This window comes from Cucurbita moschata, unplaced genomic scaffold (genome assembly GCF_002738365.1).
Source record: "Cucurbita moschata cultivar Rifu unplaced genomic scaffold, Cmos_1.0 Cmo_Scf00037, whole genome shotgun sequence".
In the NCBI taxonomy this organism is placed as follows: Eukaryota; Viridiplantae; Streptophyta; class Magnoliopsida; order Cucurbitales; family Cucurbitaceae; genus Cucurbita; species Cucurbita moschata.
Window position 1 is genome coordinate 1 of NW_019268553.1, and position 20,248 is coordinate 20,248.

The following is a 20,248-nucleotide window of genomic DNA, read 5'->3' on the forward strand; positions in this document are numbered from 1 at the left end:
CCCTAAACCCTAAACCCTAAACCCTAAACCCTAAACCCTAAACCCTAAACCCTAAACCCTAAACCCTAAACCCTAAACCCTAAACCCTAAACCCTAAACCCCTAAACCCTAAACCCCTAAAACCCTTAACCCTCAACCCTTAATCCCTAAACCCTTAAGAACCCTAAAGCCGAGACCCTCAACCCTCAACCCTCAACCCTATACCCTTAAACCTTAACCCTAAAACCCTAAACCCCCTAAACCCTAAACCCCCTAAACCCTAAACCCTAAACCCTAAACCCTAAACCCTATTTACCTTTTTAGTCATGGCTCATTATAAACCTTTGGTCATGACAAAGAAAGATCCAACTATTCTATACCTGCCCAAAGCGAGTACAACTACAAGAATTACATGCTAGGTTAGTGCAATAATTTGTTATATTTTGTTGATTTTCTATGATGTAATGAAAGGGTCAATTCAGTCCTCCAATGTGTAGATAGAAACAACGGCATGCATTTAGCTTTTGTTTTATTCATATACACCTGAATTCTTGAAAGGGAGACGTACGAGCCTTCACCAAAAAAAAAATAATAATAAAAATAAATAAATAATAATGAAGGTAATTCAAACGGGTACTGGGTCAGACCATCGTCTCTTCACTTCAGATTTCCACCTTACTTCCTTGAGCTCCCCATCCAATCCATAATCCCTCTCAATAACAAGGTTGACTCCCTCATCTGAGTACCAACCGACTCCAATACAGAGGATGCCATCGTTTTTCACATCGACATAACCAGTGACACCACCTGGAAGCCACAGCATGGTAGCATCCTGCATGTCTCTGAGTTCTTCCTCCCCAAAGTATACTAGGTTTCCTGGTAAGCTCCTTTTCTTTAAGGTTTCTGTGCAGAGATACACGTATGGGGTGGCATCGCTCTCCTCCACTGTCTCCTCACCAAAAATTGGAGTCCCACTTACTTCGAATACCTTCCAGGACCCAGTAAGTTCTGATGGTTGGGTTCGCTTTCGTTGAGAAAATGGCTTCAAATCAAACTCTAGATCACTGTTTGCAATGAAGTATTCTGATCTCGTTATCCAGGCATGGGTATAACAAAACAATAATTGGTGACAACCATAACAATATAAAAATAAAGCTCCATCCCACTAGCAAACCAATTAACCATGGAAGCTAATTCACGTGATAAAGGCCATCGAAAACTAATTGTCATTCTCCCAGTGTTAAATCCAGTGAAAAATACAAAAAGTAAATACCTAATGCCCCTTTACGGGGAAAACAAAAGGTAAAAGAAACGATACCTTGTGTCAGGCATATTTGCAGGGCTGATCCATTGTTCTTCATACACAGCAACTCTTAGGATCTGTATGTTGGATCCGCCACCACTAAATTCAATGGTATGGACGACACGGAGCCTTTTATGGCAACCTTTTACTAAACACTAAAACGACCAGATATCAGCAAACTTCCAAACTATCAATGGAAAGGGGGAAATAAGATGAAATTAACTAAATTTTATCCACACTAAAGAATTTCAAATGTATTCAACAAAGATGAAGAGGGTAATTGCAAACATAGTGATTGTACTCTGGATGCAAAAATTCTAAAGTGACTCTAACAAGTCACAATTAGGTGATGTGGGGGTAGAAAATGGGGAAGACTTTTGAATTTATGATAAAGTGCTTTGACATCCCACCTTGGAGAGGGGAACGAAGCATTCCTTATAAGAATTTGGAAACCTCTCCCAGTAGATGCGTTGTATGACTATGAGGCTAAAGACGATACATAACTAGCCAAAGCGGACAATATCTGCTAACAGTGAGCTTAGACTGTTACAAATGGTATCAAAGTCAGACACCGTGCGGTGTGCCAACAAGGACGCTGGGACCCCAAGGGGGTGAATTGTAAGATCCCATCTCGATTAGAGAAGGGAACGAAGCATTCCTTATAAGGTTGTGGAAATCTCTCCCTAGTGGACGCATTTTCAAATCGTGAGGCTCAGACGATATGGACCAAAGCGGACAGTGTCTGCTAGTAGTGAGGTTGGGTTGTTACAAGTGCATACCTCAAATAGCATGTGCAATTTTTCATTAACAAATGGAAGCCTTTATGTGTTGTTAGGTTTCTTAAATGAAGTAGAATTCGTCGTGAGAACAGAGAATAGCTTACGAGCTAGATTCATCAAGATAGAATTGTAAACAGAAGAAAAGTTTATGGACGGATAGCATATAGTTGGTTCATTCCCATGCGAGCTTAGAAGATAGTTGGTTGTAAGGTGTGAGGTGTATGACTCCGTACTAGCAACTAAGTGGAGGAGTGCATGGGAAAAATGTGCTACACGTGTAGTGAAAAAGGCCAAGAATGTTACAAAGAAGTCACATAGTTTCATTGAAAGCTGATTTGACTCCGAACAATTGAGCTGAGAAAATGGGCAAGAGATCTTTATTTGTTCAATTCTATCTCCGTCAAATTCACCAATCTCCAAAACCTCATCTAATATACCACTTCTTATTCTGACCCACAAGTTGTGACAACATCACCAGAAAAACATGTCATCATCATAAAAAACCAAAAGACCTTCCTCCCAAGAACAAAATTCTCTATTGTTGGCATTGATCAAGAATCAGACGATGAATATGCATCCCGCCCCTTGCCCCTCTCCACCGCCCCACCATCCCCCACCGCAGATAAGGCAAACATCTCTCATCCGTTACTAGAGATCACCCTTGTGGATACTGATCTTGGCACTCTTTTTCAGGAAAAACAAAATGAAACAGAGGTAGAAGAGGTCACCCCGATATTAGCAACACTCATACTAACAAGAGCCATCCAAATTTTAGCACCATGGCTAAAAGAACACCACATGTTCATCACGACAATTCCAACTAGGAAAAAGAAGTCCACTACGGCCAAGAAACCGAGTAAACAGACTAGAGAGATTGTTGGCTCCTTTGAAGCAACAATGATGAGAAATCGAGCAAGTCACAATTGGGAGGTCAATACCTCTTATGATTATTATCTCTTAGAATGTTAAGGGCTTGGGAGGTTGGCAAAAGAGAGACCTACTCAAGTCCTTACTCCTCAAATACAATCCCACTATAGTTATTCTTCAAGAAACAAAACTGAATTATATTGATCGCTAGATAGTTAAATCCCTTTGGAGTGCCAGACATGGATACCTCAAGTAGCAATTCATGCCACATTAGGGAAGAATCAAGCTTCATTTATTCTTGGATGGTTACAAATTTTGGGTGGATGATAATCTAGAGTTATGGTTTTAGTTAATGTATTTTAAGACTTTTTATATTACTTTAAGGTTACATTTACATAGTGGCTAATTATGATCATAAAATATGAATGTTACAACTTTTGAAATGTCTTATGATCATAAAATATGAATGTTACAACTTTTGAAATGTCTCATGGAATATCAAGGTTTTCATTTTGAGGCTATATAAAGCCAGGATGTTGACTTTATAACATAGACTTCGAAAATGTAGTAAAAAGAACATTTGTGCTTCTTTGCAATTTTGTGTACTTTAGGTTGCATGTTTAGAATTGTTCCAACTTGCCTTTGATTCATCTTGCTAGTGGAGTGATTCCAATCTCAAACAAATGTTCTTGTTTTGAGATATTCGATCAACAAGGTGATCCGAATCTTACTTTCCCTTGAAGTGGTTCCTTATCATTTTGAGGTTCTTGAATATATTTAAATCTAAAAGCCTTATTTTTTCAATAAGGTTTGTTAGATCAATTTCTCAAGGGTTGCAATCCTTTAGAATGAAATGAAATTGAAAATGGAGGTTTTAGCATTTGTGAACTAGGGGTTTGCATATTCAAAGCATTCATAGCATTCATGAGGGTTCTTAGATTCAACTGGCTAGGATTACTAAATCAATCAATAACTCTTCAAGTTGGTGTTATAGGGATATCTCACCAATTGGGAGTCTCTTCAATAATCACGTTGGCTTTCTAGGGATATCTCACCTCCTTTTTGTACATCTTTCTGTCAATATATCATATTGTTTTCTATCAAAAAGAGAAAGAAAGCAAAAGGAAAAAAGGAACTCACCTTGAACTTGATAAAAACAAAGAGATAAGGAGGTCGTCTTGAAACAAGTAGATATATGATATAGCCAGAATGCAGTTTACAAGTGCCAAAGTGAACTTAACTTACCTGTTCGAACTTGAAAGTTGGATTTATGTAATAACTGGTATCATCAACTTCACCCACTGGAATGTTAACAGGACCACGAGAATAAGATCCATCCTGGAATTTCCCAATGAGATTGTCATATGGCCTTAGTTTGACGAGAAAAATAGAGATAAACAGTAATATTAATTAATACTAGTGGCATTCAGACATTTTATTAATTTGTTAAGTTAAAGTACAAATAATTCTTCATCGTGGGAACAGCTGATCCCAAATACCCTTTTATGTTACATTATGCACTACCCAGTTTGATACAAATGATCTATGAACCGATCCACTAGAGTAAGGACAAGGAACCATACCTCAAAGAAGACTAGGCCGGGCTCATTCCCCATCACATCTGCTTCCAGCACGTCACTTTTATCGAAATTAAAAGACTCAAATTTTGGCAGACGGTAATTTTTAAGGCTTCCGCCTAGAATTGTTTCCGAGGTTGAGGAAACATCTCCGCAGTTCAAGAGTGCTTCCCCGTAAGGATTTAAGGTCACCCAATTTACTCTCCTTTTAATTTGAGTTGTCTGTCCTCCAGATAAAGACCGATCTTCCTCAACACAAGAAAGAGTATAGCAATCATATAGGTTTTCGTTGTTGTTTCCAATTTCAATCGGCTCCATTTCTGCAGTGATTGGAGAAAATACGGCGCCCACCCCTTTCCATATCCCACTTACACTGCTAACAAACGTATTCCATATTGGCTTAATTACAGGTTCCTGATAGTAGAGTAGAATACTGCGTTACAGGAGATTGAATTGAAACTGAATCAAGGGAACAAAGAAGCAGAGAGGGGAAGAAGTACCTGAGTCTGGAGAACGGTTTCGACCTCCATTAGCATAGCACCAGAAACCAGAATTCTGCCACCTTTATTTCTCTTCCTCTTAGTGACCCATCTACCTTTCGGGTTCCTCCTGGTTGCTCTATCCTTCTCTTTTTGGGCCTTGGCGAGTTCATTATCCACGCTCCATACGTTTTCCTTGTTACCCTTGACTCTGATAGTTCCATGTTTGCCTTTAGGTTTTGAATTGCGGTTGTGGGGCTTGCTGTGGGACTGAATTGGGATGGCCTTCTTACTGGAACGAAAATTGGAGTAGAAGAGAGAAGAGGGAAGGACGGATTTAGTGGGAATGGAAGTGAAGTGAAGTCCTGCGAAGTGATGGGAGATGTGGGGTTTGGTAGGAGCGATGTTGTGGTAGAAACGTAGAGAGGGCGATTGCATGGTTCTGTTCTTGGATTCGGGAAGGAAAGCAAAGCAAAGCAAAGCAAAACAACAGCAGATGGAGAGGAGAGGAGACTGTAAAGAGAAGGCTAAGGCAGCTGGTCTGGTATTGTTTGATAGCAGTTAACAGGCCAAGACCAAGAACCCCCAAACCTCTTCCTGGGCCACCACCCCAAAGAAGGACAAAGAAGGAGATGTTGGGTTGGGTTGGGTTGGTTCTTATTATAAGCCCAGACTGAGCGGGCTTCCGTTAGTTGGTGCTGATGATATGGATAGCCCACAAATTAAGTAGAAAGAAAAAAGCACAAACAGCGAAGTTGGGAATTTGGAAGAACGGCGGCGGCAGCAGCAGCAGCAGCTGCTGAGAAAGCATCTTGTAGTGGACCAGAGAGAGAGTGGGAAAGGAATGATGAAAGAAGGCAGCTTTAAATACCTTCTTTCTTCTTTTCCTAATTCCAATAACCCAAATCCCAAACTTTCAAACCCTAATTTCCTAACCCTTTCGAAAAAGCAAACAACAAGGGCAACCCCACACAGTACGCAAAAAGAATACAAAATGAATGTAAAACTCTTCTCTTTATTTTGTTTTATATCCCCCCGCTGTTTCTCATTGGCGTGACTCGTGACATGAGTAGTTTAAATGTTAGGAGGCTAATCATGTTAATCACTAAGTTCTTGCTTTAATCATATATACATGCATGTATGCAACTTACAAACTAAAGATGTATTAGACCTACTGAAGGCAATTCACGGCTTGATTATAGAGAATGAAAAGCATATTCCAATCAGAGGTCGTAAGAAACAAACAATGTAACTTATGGTTCTAGAATTAGAATGAGGTAGTAAGAAACGAATAATGTAGGAGGGAGGGAGTGTAGCAGAGAGTCAAAATGACAAAAGTTGGGGGAACTGCTCGCTTTGACTAATTTGTACCCACTTTATTATGTGCTTCCAAATTACTTTTTTGATGTTTTGGTGGAAACGTTTATTCAATGCTCTGCGATTCCCAATGAATCTTGAATCTCCTCTCCTCCATCTCCATGTATTGCCATTTCCCTTTTTCCACTGCTACTTTAAGTTTCCCTTTTCACATGCACCCAGTTGGTTAGATGTGCACAAATTGGTGCAAAAGTTGTGATTCGTTACCCAAGTGAAAAAAATAGTTTGATAATTAATTATCAAATTAGTTCAACATAGGCCAGCTCCCAATCCCATGAACTAAAACCCCTTAAACGTTTTTCTCAATTATTCACTGCCCCACCCCCTGACTCATTATGCACGGCCGTCGCTCACACACGCTACCATCTCACCTTTGTCTTTTTCCCCATCTCCCCCTTTTCCCGTCGCTTCCTTCCACATCCTCCTTTATATACTTCCGACATTTCACTTATCCACCTTCACCACTATTTTCATCCACTACCCCCCTTTCAACCCACTTTTTACCCTCCCATTCCAAGTTCAAATGATTGCGAACATAAATAATCCAAATGAAAGAAGAATTCGGAAGGGGTAGGTGGATCTACGGTTTATTTACAGCTATACCAAATGGGAATGGAAAAGTAAGGGCACTGCCAATAACGTTGCATAGAGCGAGAGAGACGAAGAGAAAGTATAGGCGTCGCGGAGGCGGAGTGGAGCGACCCTACCTGTTTGAAATCAAGTGCAGGTTAAAGGAGGGACAAAAGTGGGGGCCGTTGCTGGGGTGATGGCCCCACACCTCTCTACCTTCTCTTTCTCCGTCTCTTTCACAGTCGCTCACTGCTACAGTTGCGTTCCGCATTCCATTTTCCGCCCAAAGCAAAAACCAAAACAAAACACCACACCCATAGCCAAAGCCATAATCCTCCTTTCCCAAAAGCCTCCTACTCCGACTTGCTGCACCACACCAGGACTACCTCTCTCTGGATGCTGCCTCTTCTCCTTTCCTCCTCCACCTTGTAGGAGCCTACCATCGCCGATTTGTTCATACTGCTCCTCTTCTCCTCCTACCAGGTTCATCTCCTCTTGGAGATCTCTGTTTTTTCCTTCTTCTCTTGCCTTTACTTTACTTCATTTTAATATTGTCCTTTTCTTCACTCCCTTTTATACTGTTTTCCGGAGCTTCTCCTCCATTATTTCTATATCAATGTTGGAATTTCACTACTTATCTTATCAGCCTCTCATTTTTGCCTCCTTCGTTTATGCAATCAAGACGAGTTGGGTTTTAAATTTTCCAGGTTCTCCGAGGACAGGGGGTTGTATCGTTAACCTTCGGTTTAGCTATTTTTTGCAGGATGTTGGTAGTCGATTGCATTAGGTTATTCTCAATAATTTTAGTTCTCTCGGATCTCTGTTTCCGTTACGTCTGAGTCCCTCCTCCACATAACGAGATACTTCTTTACATCCTTAACTACTTTTCCTAACTTCTTAGTTTCTTTCGATACAAATTTCTTCTCATTCATTTTCTTTCAATACTGTTTTTCTGCTTTGGAAATTTCGATTGTTTTTCCCTCGAGCCATCAGTCTGGTCAATAGAGGAGGATAGATAGACAACACTAGTTTTTTTTAATGGCTCAATGGATTATTTTCTTTTGCTATCTGCCTTCATTGACGGATTGTAAAATTAGATCATATATGAAACAAATAGTCTTCTCATTGTTGTCCTTGAACTGATATTCTTATGTTCTACTATGACATATTCATTTCACTGATTTTAAAGAAAGCCTGGAAGAATGATATTAATATATTGATTCGTAGGTTTGTTTTTTAGATCTTATCAGTTGAAGATAGGTTAACTGAATCAAAATCATGGACGCAGATTCTTTTTTCACTTGGAAGTTTCTCTATGTAATGACACAAGTCACTGGACATGAAGAGGATTCCAGAGTCAAAACCACTTCCGTTATTACTGCCCATAGAGATGCTTCCAGAATCAAAGGTTCTTCCGGGAAATTTGTGTGTTTTGGATGATATACCAAAAGCACATGTGGCCTCAGCCAAGCAAGCTGGCCATTGGTCGAATATGCACTCAGCTAAGGTAAGAGACGTGGGAAGATCAATTGGACAAGGACTTCAAGATCCAGAAGTTTCTGCACCTATACGGATATCAAAGGGAAAATCCTCTTTCTTGGGTCAGGAAGAACCAAAGCGTGGTGTCACTTTAAAGGGTAGTAGATCTTTAATTGAGGAAGGTGGTCCAAGTTCCTTCTCTGGGGCTAGCCACCCGCCAGAGCCCGTGGATATGGATCTAATGAGAACTGTTTATGTACCCATAGGACAAAATAAACCAGACCCCTGTTGCTTGATGAAGAGTTTTTCCGTGAATGGCCCCTTTCTTGAGGATCTTTCAATCCGGGTTCCAGACAAGAAACCAAGCCCTGCTGCTCTCTCCCCTGCAGAAAGCTTAGTTGACGAGCCGCATGACTTGGGTGTTTTATCTACCCCCTTTTCAATTCCTCGTGCATCACAAATTACAGAAACCTCTCTCCTTCCCCCAGATTCTGAGGAGAAGGAATGTGTTTGGGATGCTTCTTTGCCCCCAAGTGGCAATGTAAGTCCACACAGTAGCATTGATAGTAGCGGAGTTGTCACAGCTATGAGCATAGTTAATAGCTGTTCTAGCACATACCGAAGTGATGGAATGAGTATTGAAAGGAACTGTGAGAGTACTAAAGGAAGCATTAGAGGAGACTCTCTCGAGAGTGCAAAAACAAGTATTAGTCGAGCTAGTGATAGCAGTGGTCTCAGTGATGATAGTTGTTGGAGCAACATTACAGGAAGTGCTAATAAGCCCCACAAAGGAAACGATCCTAGGTGGAAAGCCATTCTTGCTATTCGAGCAAGAGATGGAATATTAGGCATGAACCATTTTAGACTGCTGAAAAGACTTGGATGTGGTGATATTGGTAGTGTTTACCTCTCAGAGCTAAGTGGGACTCGCTGTTTTTTTGCAATGAAAGTAATGGACAAGGCATCACTTGCTATAAGGAAGAAGTTAACGAGAGCTCAGACAGAGAGGGAGATCTTGCAGTTACTTGACCATCCATTTCTGCCGACGTTGTACACCCATTTTGAAACCGACAGATTTTCCTGTCTAGTAATGGAATATTGTCCAGGGGGAGACCTGCACACTTTGAGGCAACGGCAGCCAGGGAAACACTTCTCTGAGTATGCTGCGAGGTACGGAAAATACTTAAATGAGAAAAAGTAATAAACAGCATTCCTCTAGTGACTCCTTGGGTGCTTTGCCTGCTAGCAATTCTGACTTGACTTGCACATATTTAAATTAATGTTAATTACATGTTTTCCTCGATCTTATATCTGAATTCAGTTGTTGTTGTTGTTGTTGTTGTTGTTTTCCATTTTTTCCCCTTCCTCTTGATCTCATTCAACACAGTTTCTGGAAGGGATAAAAAATCCAACTCCAATCGGGCATGCTCCACTGCCTGTTTTCATCTAGCGTCTTTCAATTCTAACTGCCTACAGTCGTTTCCCGATTGAACAACCCATTTGTTTTTCTTTTTCCACATATTACTAAAGAGCGGACTTTCAACACCTTTAGGTTAAATTATCAAAACTACCCCTGAACTATGGAGTTGATTTGAATTATACCCTGAACTTTTAAAAGTTCAAATTTAACCTCTGAAGTTGGAAGTTTGTTTCAAAACTAACCTTGTAGGCTTTTTCCATTAAATTTATAGACGGAAAAGTTTGTACATGCTTATGTGAACCATACAAGATATCGCCTTCCTCTCAACTCCATGCTCCCAATTTTTTATTCTTACATTTATGATGTTTTTGCTAATCCTAAACTCAAAATTAATTTCCCATACATGTTTAGATTTGTTCACTTAAGCAATGTATAAGTAGATACAAACTCAAAATTTAAAGGCAAATGCCTCAGTTATGAAATAAAGTCAAAACTTCAAGGTCTGAAATGAAAATTTCAAACTTTGACTATAATTTGGTTACTTTTGATAATTTAACATATCTTTTAAAGTGTATTGGTTAGGTTTGATGGTTGGACTCTGTAAAACCAAAATATGATAGTCGGGCAGAGCCTGATAGAACAGTCCGTACTTGGTTGTTTTTTGATTTGTCTCATCATTGGAGTTTGAATGTTTTTCCGATACTTAACTATTAATGTTAATATTCACTATGTTTGTAGTTACTAAAAGGGTTGATTCAGGTGTTATTCCTGTTCCTTCCTGGTTATGAATTTCAATGATCCAAGCTAATGGTAGATAAAGTAAGGCAGGGAATATGGGGCTTCTGTTTGATATTGTGTGATACCTCCTAGCTCATATTCCTTTCCTTTCTTTTTGAAAATGAGTCTATATTCTTAATAAATCTACATATTCTTTATATTATTGATGTAGGATGAACGTTAACTGGCCAGGGTCAACGAGTAGTATTTTACTTGTAAACTATATTTTAGTTGATTCTAAGAAATGCCTCTAAAGTAATGAATTCTTGAGGCATGGGGTTTCCTCCCCTCGTGGCTTTTAGGCTGTGTTCTTCATTATGTTCTTTTACTGATTTTTTTTTTTTTAATCGTAATAATAAATAAAAAGAACTTTGAGCTAACTGTTTGTTACCATTGTGTCCGTCCAACAGAGGGTTAATGTGTCCTTAACTCCTTATACAAATTGTTTTTTGTATTTGCAGGTTTTATGCAGCAGAGGTTTTACTGGCCCTCGAGTATCTTCACATGCTGGGAGTTGTTTACAGAGACTTGAAACCAGAGAATGTACTGGTTCGTGATGATGGCCACATAATGCTCTCAGATTTTGACCTTTCACTAAGATGTGCAGTGTCACCCACCCTAATAAAAACCTCACATGATTCTGACCCATCGAAACGAGCTGCATTCTGTGTCCAGCCTGCCTGTATCGAGCCATCATCAGCTTGCATCCAACCTGCATGCTTTATTCCACGACTCTTCCCTCAGAAAAGCAAAAAGAGAAGTCCCAAGCCTCGAAGCGAGCTAAGGTTGCAATCCAGTACTTTTCCTGAGCTGGTGGCAGAGCCGACCGCCGCCCGATCCATGTCTTTTGTTGGCACCCATGAATACCTAGCCCCTGAAATCATTAAAGGAGAGGGACATGGAAGTGCTGTTGATTGGTGGACTTTTGGCATTTTCTTGCATGAACTATTGTATGGAAAAACCCCATTCAAAGGATCAGGAAACAGAGCCACACTATTCAATGTCGTAGGGCAGCAACTGAAGTTCCCAGAGTCTCCAGCAACTAGTTATGCTAGCCGAGATCTTATTCGAGGTTTGCTAGTAAAGGAGCCACAACATCGGCTCGGAGTTAAGAGGGGAGCAGCCGAGATCAAGCAGCATCCTTTCTTTGAAGGTGTGAATTGGGCTTTGATACGATGCAGCACGCCCCCAGAAGTGCCAAGACCTATGGAGGCCGAACTGCCCAAGTTTGGGGTAGTTGACGCAACAGGCGTTAGCAGCAGCAGTAAGAGGATGGTTGGCACAGATGTTGTCAAGTCTGGTGGTCAATATCTTGACTTCGAGTTCTTTTAAATCTCATATAGCAGGATAATTTGCTGGCGTCTGAAAGTAATTGGTCGTCAATGTTAAAATGAGCATCTCAGATTCCTGTGTTCTTTCACTATTGAATCCACCTCATAGTTAGATATTCCACTTTCGAATTGGTATATTTGATAAAGCAGATCTAGGATTTGTCCAATGCAGTAAATTGCGATTCATGAACATTGTCTTCGTTCTTTTGAATGAGAATCATCGGTCAATTGCATCGTTTTGAAGACAGATATCTGCTCTGTGACCGTCAACATATAAGTCCATAATTTAGTTCCGAGGCTACTGAAAGACTAATATCTACTCTGTGGCCGTCAACACAAGTCCATGATTTAGTTATGAGGCTACTGAAAAGTGACAGGCATGGTTACCATATGGACCTGTACTTTCACCATTTTTCATTCTTTCTTGGCCGCTTATGCCGTAAGTGTTAGAAAAAGACGAAGACCGGCAGGTTTGATATAGGCATTGACTTGCAGGTTCACAACTCCTCTTTACCCTGTAATTATGCAATTGTTGGATTTTATGCTAGTCGTTCATTGTCTGCATGATCTCTCTCCTTTGCTCAAATCTGAAACTTCTCACTCATATCTTATGCTCACTCTCAATTGGGCAAACGCAAATCTGGAATTTCCTCCCTCGTTCGCATGACTTCCCCATTGTCATTGCTCATCCTTTTTTCTTCGCACTTGTCGATTTCTCTCCTTTGTTCATAGGGGCCTTGTCACCACAATTGCCATCTCACGTCTATAGCGACACCATCGCCTCAATTGTGCTTTGCTGTCGCAGATTGTCGTGAAGGAGCAGCGACAATCTAGAATTTTTATGTTGTCTTGATTCTTAACATTCACGCTTTGAAACAATTTGATTTGTATTAGACAATTTCTAGTTTATAAAGACCAGGGAGAACTAAAGTTTGTATGATTAAACTATTTGGTTGTATTGTATGTATTCTAAAAGTGTACCAATCGTTAGTTTTAAGTAGTTTCCAACAGATGTGTTTTGAAGTGGGGTCTGTTACGGAATCAAAATTAAAATCAGAAGACGTGGATGGTGGACGGTAAATTAGGAGTGAGATGGATCTCAAATTGCGGCTTTAAGAAAAAATTGTAGGGGTGGGAATGTGGGGAACATTGGATGGCATGGGCAGGGGCTAGGCGTTGGGCTTTGTGCTACCCACAGAAGTGATATTGGGGTGGAGTGGGCGTCGTGGCAGCCCAACGCCAGCACGCCCACCATTCAGATTCTGATCCAAATGGACTTCATTCTCGTTTGTAACAATAAGAAGAAGAAGAAGAAAGAAAGAATATATGTAGAATTTGGAGTGGAGTGGAGTGGGGTCCTTCTCATTTTCTCATGTCATCTCATGTCTAAACAACTAAATACATATTTTTCTCAGAAAAGGAAAAGGAAAAATGAGAAAGTTAAGAAATAATTATACAAGCAAAGAAAGGCGAAATGAAATGAGGAAGCAAAGATAAAAGAAAATTATACATAAAAATGTAGGTAGAGGTAGAGGTAGAGGTAGAGAGAAGGGTAAAGTGATTGATTGAAGTCAAAAGGATGTAAAGGGCTCGTGCTCCGAAGAATTGGAGTCGTCGCAAGGGGAGTGGTTGTGTCTACCTTCGTACGTGGTTATCACCATCCTGCAATCTTCCGACAGTCGCTCCACCCTCTTCTTCACTCGGCAGTTGCTATGCGTGCAACGGTAGTAGCTTCTGCAACAAAAGTATGAAACAAACAAACCTCACTTTAATCACCCTCTTCTTCAGCCTTCATGCATTTCTCTTCTCTTTTTTTTTATCTGCTCCAATGTCACTCTCTTTACTTCCCTAACCACCCCTATACACATACAATGCAACTTATATCCTAATTAATTCAACTACTTTCATGAAACTAAGTAGTAGGCATGCGGAGGAGCAAGTGAAAATGATTAATCCATCAGGGATGTGGTAAGCACACAAGGGTTATTATACCAATGCCATATCCAGATATATATATATATATATATATATATATATATATACACATTAAAAGAAAGAAAGAAAAGAAGAAGAAGAGTACCTAGGATGAAGGCTGTTCTTGACGACTTTCTGGCCATATTTTCTCCATTTATAGCCATCGTCGAGCACATCTACATCGCTTCTGGTCTGGAAACAGAAACGCGGCTCTCTCAGCTTTCTCCTCACCTTCACTTTACTCTTATCTGCATTTGTGTTTCTCCACCTGCAAATCCCAACATCCATCAGTTTTTCAAACAAATTACAAAGCAAAAATAATATGAAGAATGTGAAAGGTAGGGGGAAAGCGGTGTATACCATGAATTGCTGCCGTCGCTAGCGCTACCATTGCAGTTCTCGTCGTTGCCGGGCTTCGGATCCTGTGTTCCCACCTGAATTTTTCCACAAACCCAAACGTCAATTATAACACGCACGCTGACAAAACATAACAAGGACATGGACAATCATTCCACTTTTCTTTTCTTTACTTTACAAACATATGATTGAATTTGGTGTAATAGCATTGTTGAATCCTCAATAACACCACCTGCTCGTTGCTCCAAGAAGGTCTACTAACGAGATGGGCGTGAGCAGAAGTTGTAAAGGCAGGTGGCATGGTGGCGGTGGCGGCGGTATTGGGTGACAAGAAGCTCAAAACCTGGGTGTGGTCTTGGAAGTGAACGAATCCCATTTGGTGGATGGGTTGGGGAAGAGGAGGTGCATTTGAGAGGTGGAAGGAGAGTTGAAGTTGATAACTGGGAAGGCCTGATATTTGTGATCCAGTTTCCATTGGTCTTTCAGAATATGATTATAGGAAGGAAAGTGGGAAAGTAAGAAAAAGAAAAAGAAACATATGCTTTCTTCTCCTTGTTGATGGTGACGAATTCAGGTGAGGGTGGCGTTTGGGTCAACCAGTAAATGCGAAAAGGAATGTTTTCAGAAACTGTATATATATAAAAAATAATTTGTAATATATCTCTCAGTTTGTGCACACTACAATTATGTACATGTTGAAAACAAACATATCATATGCCAGCTGCTCCATAATGCGGGTCTACGCCACTTCTTTTCTTCCTTCTCCAAAAGCTATTCAAAATATTCCAATCTTCTTTTCTTATTTTACCCTCTTTTAACAATTTCCTCCCCCAACACTCCTCTCATTTCTACATTTCTTTTTTTTCCCCTTTCCTACTTTATCTAAATATCCTTCATTAGTATTTAGTTCTTACAAAACCACAACAAATTGTTTAAAAAGAAACCTTGGGTGTCAACTACGCTATTGGTAGCTCATAAACATTGAAGAAGATATTAGTGACATTTGAAGTAAGTGTGATTTGTGGGATGCAATGGGGTTGGGAGGAAACAAAAGTTTGGAGGTAACCAAATGAGGGATGACTCAAAAATGCATCACTTTATCTCTCTTTCAATCACTTTACAACTTTTGGGTTTGTGTAGGGGCTGTAGATTTGTGCAAAGGAAGATGATGAAACCTGTTTCAACTCAAATTCCAATATCAACTCTCCCCCTTCTCTTTCCATTTCCCTTTTTTCTCTCTTTCACGCCCCAAACAAGCTTAATACGCAAATACTTGAGTCCAGCTTATGTGACATTAGTTCTCCTCCTTATTTTTTAATATTACATTCGTGTTGCATATTAAAATTAAATACAACATGAAATTAGAGAAGAAGAGCAACATTTTGATTGGCAAAAAGGAAGGAAAAAGGAGCGGAGAGTTGAAAGTGAAACAATAATTGTATAGGAAAACTTTAGAACTACACTCATGACTTGATGAATGGAAAAGGGAGGGAGAATGCAATGAGAGAGAAAAAGAGAGGCGCGTAGGCGTAGTAGCCCATACATAAAATATGTCAAAACAAAATTGTTGAACAGCTTTGGAATGGTTGACGTGGAAGTAAAGGGTGTGTGAGTGAGTGAGTGAGTGAGTGAGTATCTTGCTCGCGGCCCACACCGACGTCAAAAGCCATTTCACAGGATCTGAGTTGGATTTTCTCTGATTTTGAGGCTTCAGATTCATGTGCTGCTGGACCGCTTCATTAATCTAATCCACAAATATCTTAAAAAATTATATTTAAATAAATAAAAAAAAAGCTAAATTTCTCTATTTTACTGTGCAACCACTGACCTTTGATGGATCATAAGAACTAGTAATTAACATTTTCCTTTTCTTCAGAAAAAAAAGTAACCAAGATTTTTTTCCACCTTGTCTTATTTATTGACCCCTTTTATTTTTCCTTTTTTCGGTAGTAGATTATATCATTGTACAATGATTATTCAATCTCTTTTGAATATATATATATATATATATATTCATAGGATTCCGATAGAATATAATATTTAATGGAGACAATATAATATCCATCTCCACATGTGTCATTTCCTTTCCTGCAACATTTTTGTCAACAAGACGAAAGCTGTTAGTTAGAGGAATTTGAAAAGGTAGAAGTTGTGATTATTAGTGAACCCATGTGAGTAACCTCAAATTTAATTTGTAATTCATGGTTTGTAGGACTTAAGAAGTTAAGTTTTGATATAGGGTAAATGATGAGCATAGATGGGCAATAAACGTGGAAGGTGGAAGATAGAATTGTTAATTCTGAAAGTTTTGCAATGATTAGAAGGATTGATTAAATATTAAACTGTGAAAGGATAAAAAGTAGATTAAAGGCTGGCCTGCCCATTGCGGTTACAAGTAACAAGGATCGAGAAGGAAAAGTAGAATAAAGTTGAACGTGATTGGGATGTGTGTTGTTTGTGTGTCCCAAATGAAGGACGAGCTGGTTTCTGGTTGGCAGTGAAGGGAAGATTCGTTGAGAAGGAAGAGAGGTCCCTCAAGCACTACGAAATACAAAAACAATAACCCTTAATGTGAGTGAAAGGGAAAGGTGGGGGGGGAGGAGGGACCTGGTTGTTTGGAATCATGGCTGCCTTTGGGGAGAAACCAAAAAGCACACTGGGTTGTGGGTCACGGAGTTGTGTGGAAACTGGGAAGGGGAGAAAAAAACGTCTTCATCCATCAGCCCTTCTTACTCCCTCAGAAGTCAGCTCTCAACTCGAGACCACGCACATCGAGGAGTGTCTTTGCGTTGTAACTTTGTTTGTACATAGTAATTTTCGGTCTTCCTCTTTTCTAGTCTTACAATTGCACTCTTTCAAACTTTATAAGACTCATGCCACTTATTCTCATATTCAAACTTCAAACTCAAGAGCTCTCATTTAGCACTATACTAAGTCGATATATCTATATAAGTATTATAGTGACTCAGATTTTTATAATTATGTCTCAATAAGCATTATAATGCCCATATAAACCTAATGAAGGGTTGGATCACGGAGTTTACGGTCATTTTGTAGTTAATTGCAGCAATTACAAGGTAATGATATTGTTAATTAACTAGGGTTGCGGGTGGAAAATTATGAAAGCGACGCTTTGTTGTTCATGGGTTGTGGATAAGAAATTCAAAGTGTAATAACAAAAAAGAAAGGGGGTTCGGAATTGGAATTGGAATTGGAATTTATTTTTGTTTGGAATTCCATGCAGCAATAATTGCATCTTTCCATCAAATTCTAAGATCCCATAATGATAGAGTGAGGCACCACACCTTTGGTGGGCTCCACCCTGTCTCAAAAAGCTCCTCCCTTTCTTCTCTTTTTTCTCAATAAATAGACTAATCAGCCTTTGGTTTACTCCAACCACCCTAATTCAACCCATAAATTTGTCTTTTCCCCCTTTTTATTCAAATCATTTAGGGTTCACTGTTTCCTCCACCTGTCTTCATTCCATCTACATTCTGGAAGAGCTTCTTAAAAGGAAACTTCCACATCTCTATTACTTTACTCTGCATAAAACTTTTATATAAAAAAAATGGTTAATTGTGTAATAAAAACCTACTTAGAGGAGGTTTTGTAAATCTATAGTTACAAAAATGTGGTGTTAGAGCAAAATATTTAACTACCAAAGAATTAAGATTTGATTGGAAACTTGGCAATGAAGGAGAAACTGCAATTTGGGCCTTATTTGCCCAATCCTGATGACCTTTGACGGTTGGGCCGATCTAATATTTGTTGTCCGCAGGTGGGCTTGTAGAAAACAAAACAATGTTTCCCTTCACTGTCACAACTGGATTCTATACACTTAAATGCCGGGAATGAACTGCGACGAGTAGTTGGTTCGAAGTTGGCTTAGGAAAAAATAATGAGGGCAGTAGTTTTAGACAAGAGTTCCAAGATGTGCAAAAGTTACTCAGAGAGACTGCACAATTGTATCAGTGTATAAAACCAGTTTTGTCTTGTTTTCATGGATGGCCTTCTCTTACCCTTTTCACTCTCACAACTTCACCTCACACAAATCTCTCCTACCCCTCTTCACTCTACTCCACACCCTTCCCCCTCATTTAAATCTTAAATCTTTAATTGATTCGACCTTAAAAGTCTCTTCTTTAATTTCCCAATTCTTAGAAGAAGAAACAAAAGAAAAAGAAAAACAAGCTCATGAAGCAGTATATCAGATCAATCTTGTCTTGTTCATATCATCTTATATCATTTCTCAGATATACGGATGAGTTGAGCGCCAATCCAACATCATCAGTTATAACCATTTTAGAAAGGGAGTTCTAGTAAATAAATTTATAACAATTACGTCTTTACAATTAACAAAATGTCACTAGTATAAAAACATACCTCCTTTCAAAGCCAACCACATCCACTACCAAAGTTATGGACTCCTTAAAATATCCGATCCAATTCTGGAAATAGTTTTCATCAATCTGGCTGTGTAAGAAACCACAATCCATATCATCATCTTCTAAACTTAAAGTTGCATAATTAGTTTTGGAATCTAGTCTGACCTCACATAACCCCAAGTTCTTGTGCCTGTGTCCATCTTTAAACTTCATTTCTCAAAAAGCTTTGTGGCCAGAAACTTAGCTCCATGAGCACACAAGCAAGTTCCAACGCATCTACTCACAGCTGACTCCGTGATCACTGCTTCACAAAAAAGATTTTAGAAGTGAATTTGGCAAAATTCCTAATCTATACAATAACCATCCAAGACCCCAGAGTTATCTGCTGCGGACAAATTAAGTCTTCCTTGCCTTTAATTGCTATTACATTGGATGATAAAACAAATAAATCTATAATGAAGATCACTGGAGATGGAAATTCCCAGATCTGCAGTAAAACACGACGAATATCAGAAAGATACACGAGTATTCATTCAATGCATTTTAGATTAATTAAACAGCAATGTCTACAACAAAAAGAAAATAACTAGAACTGTCGAAAGTATACCATCATGCAAACAAGAAAGATCTTGAAGTAACTTGAAATAATGATGGCAAAGAAAAAGTCTTTGTACCTGTACCTGCACAAGCAATGAGAAACAAACAAATTAGAAACAAAATGAGACGTCCTACGGTCAAATGGACGCATATTCCATTGCTGGTTTCACTGAAGAAAAGCAATTTGGAAGCATCTAAAAAATTAAAGCAACAGTCTTGAAAATGTTTTACAACTTACTTATGGACCCCAGCTGAGCTCCTCAGAAATACTCTTGACAAAATATGAAGCGCACAAATAAACATAATATTTCCGACACAAATATCCATCAAAATCTACAAAGATGTTGAGACAACTTCGATAAATGCACGTGATCATCATGAAACACCTAAAGCAACCAAAAAATGGTTACAGGAGGGATTGCAAACCTTTTGACAGATCCCAATTGTTGATGAAAAGGTCATGGATGATTGTTTCTCACTTAGTCTCAGAAGCATGTACCTGTCTAATTGATTGCGGCTAAGGTACACAATGTAGAAATTAAAGAAATAAGTATGATGTAAATAATAGAGTACGAGAAGGACAAGACATCCCAGGGGTGGGGACTTCCCGACCGAATTGGATACAAGCATCCAAAAGAAGAAAACTAAGTCCAAACTTCCACGCTAAATCCTACAAAAGAGCCAAGGAAAAAAACGTATTAGGATTATAAACGTTTCACCATTATAATCCTAGTGTACTCTCTTTTCCTTCTTTATTCTTGTCATATGCTTCCAGCACTCTGTAAAAGCTGATTTCCTGTTGCTGGAGTTTGTTTATTTTGGCTTGTTATCTTGGGCATATTGCATAACACAGAAGACTACCGATTCAGCAGGGAAGAAATATAGCGGAAGGAAGGGAAGAGAACATTTTCTACCATAATTAGAAAAAATAATAATCCAACTAAAAGATTTCATCAAGGTTTATATATTTAAAAAAAAAAAAAAAAAAAAAAAAAAA

At 39.1% G+C, this 20,248-nt stretch overlaps 4 protein-coding genes across 10 annotated transcripts in view; 1 reads left to right on the forward strand and 3 right to left on the reverse strand.

Annotated features, from left to right (window-relative positions):
* Positions 1-471: 471 nt before the first annotated feature.
* LOC111432062 lies at positions 472-5,520 on the reverse strand. The gene is made up of 5 exons (XM_023068861.1): positions 5,006-5,520; positions 4,512-4,919; positions 4,174-4,266; positions 1,298-1,437; positions 472-1,043 (listed from the first exon to the last, which is right to left on the reverse strand). The coding sequence occupies exons 1-5, from the start codon at positions 5,420-5,422 to the stop codon at positions 605-607; spliced, it is 1,497 nt and encodes a 498-aa protein (XP_022924629.1). The 5' UTR covers positions 5,423-5,520; the 3' UTR covers positions 472-604.
* A 1,763-nt stretch (positions 5,521-7,283) lies between these two features.
* On the forward strand, positions 7,284-12,187 carry LOC111432049 (serine/threonine-protein kinase D6PKL1-like). Of its 3 annotated transcripts, none has more exons than XM_023068844.1 (3): positions 7,284-7,414; positions 8,220-9,580; positions 11,069-12,187. In XM_023068844.1, exons 2-3 carry the CDS (start codon positions 8,271-8,273, stop codon positions 11,937-11,939), a joined length of 2,181 nt encoding a protein of 726 aa, XP_022924612.1. In that variant the 5' UTR covers positions 7,284-7,414; positions 8,220-8,270; the 3' UTR covers positions 11,940-12,187. The 3 variants fall into 3 exon arrangements, with proteins under 3 accessions (XP_022924612.1, XP_022924613.1, XP_022924614.1); XM_023068845.1 differs by having other exon boundaries at positions 7,290-7,414; positions 8,172-9,580; XM_023068846.1 differs by lacking the exon at positions 7,284-7,414 and adding an exon at positions 7,469-7,718.
* A 1,084-nt stretch (positions 12,188-13,271) lies between these two features.
* On the reverse strand, positions 13,272-14,892 carry LOC111432053 (probable WRKY transcription factor 12). The gene is made up of 4 exons (XM_023068851.1): positions 14,502-14,892; positions 14,273-14,346; positions 14,019-14,180; positions 13,272-13,672 (listed from the first exon to the last, which is right to left on the reverse strand). The coding sequence occupies exons 1-4, from the start codon at positions 14,742-14,744 to the stop codon at positions 13,510-13,512; spliced, it is 642 nt and encodes a 213-aa protein (XP_022924619.1). The 5' UTR covers positions 14,745-14,892; the 3' UTR covers positions 13,272-13,509.
* Positions 14,893-17,404: 2,512 nt separating this feature from the next.
* The window catches only part of LOC111432090 (protein arv1 homolog), a 4,353-nt gene continuing 1,509 nt past the window's right edge, over positions 17,405-20,248 (reverse strand). The window contains exons 4-11 of one of the 5 annotated variants that reach the window (XR_002708608.1): positions 19,876-19,921; positions 19,678-19,754; positions 19,490-19,584; positions 19,262-19,334; positions 19,066-19,141; positions 18,820-18,955; positions 18,653-18,738; positions 17,405-17,821 (exon numbers count right to left, since the gene is read on the reverse strand). Coding sequence is in view for 2 of the 5 variants with exons in the window: in XM_023068889.1 (XP_022924657.1) it covers positions 18,864-18,955; positions 19,066-19,141; positions 19,262-19,334; positions 19,490-19,584; positions 19,678-19,754; positions 19,876-19,921 (459 nt within the window). In the remaining 3 variants the exon portion in view is untranslated. Of the gene's footprint in view, positions 17,822-18,008; positions 18,956-19,065; positions 19,142-19,261; positions 19,335-19,489; positions 19,585-19,677; positions 19,755-19,875; positions 19,922-20,248 lie in introns of those variants that run through there. The other 4 variants (XR_002708607.1, XR_002708606.1, XM_023068889.1 and 1 more) reach the window with 4 other exon arrangements.

Bases quoted from the DNA above. Each gene is read 5' to 3' on its own strand.
- LOC111432062 (XM_023068861.1), bottom strand. From the start codon at position 5,422: ATGCAATCGCCCTCTCTACGTTTCTACCACAACATCGCTCCTACCAAA. The intron at 4,920-5,005 runs GTACTTCTTCCC...CTCTACTATCAG, and splicing joins AAACCGTTCTCCAGACTCAG to GAACCTGTAATTAAGCCAAT. The intron at 4,267-4,511 runs GTATGGTTCCTT...GGGAAATTCCAG, and splicing joins CCGGCCTAGTCTTCTTTGAG to GATGGATCTTATTCTCGTGG.
- LOC111432053 (XM_023068851.1), bottom strand. From the start codon at position 14,744: ATGGAAACTGGATCACAAATATCAGGCCTTCCCAGTTATCAACTTCAA. The intron at 14,181-14,272 runs GTATACACCGCT...TGGGATTTGCAG, and splicing joins AGCGACGGCAGCAATTCATG to GTGGAGAAACACAAATGCAG. The intron at 13,673-14,018 runs GTACTCTTCTTC...CTTTTGTTGCAG, and splicing joins AAGAACAGCCTTCATCCTAG to AAGCTACTACCGTTGCACGC.
- LOC111432049 (XM_023068844.1), top strand. From the start codon at position 8,271: ATGAAGAGGATTCCAGAGTCAAAACCACTTCCGTTATTACTGCCCATA. The intron at 9,581-11,068 runs GTACGGAAAATA...TTGTATTTGCAG, and splicing joins TTCTCTGAGTATGCTGCGAG to GTTTTATGCAGCAGAGGTTT.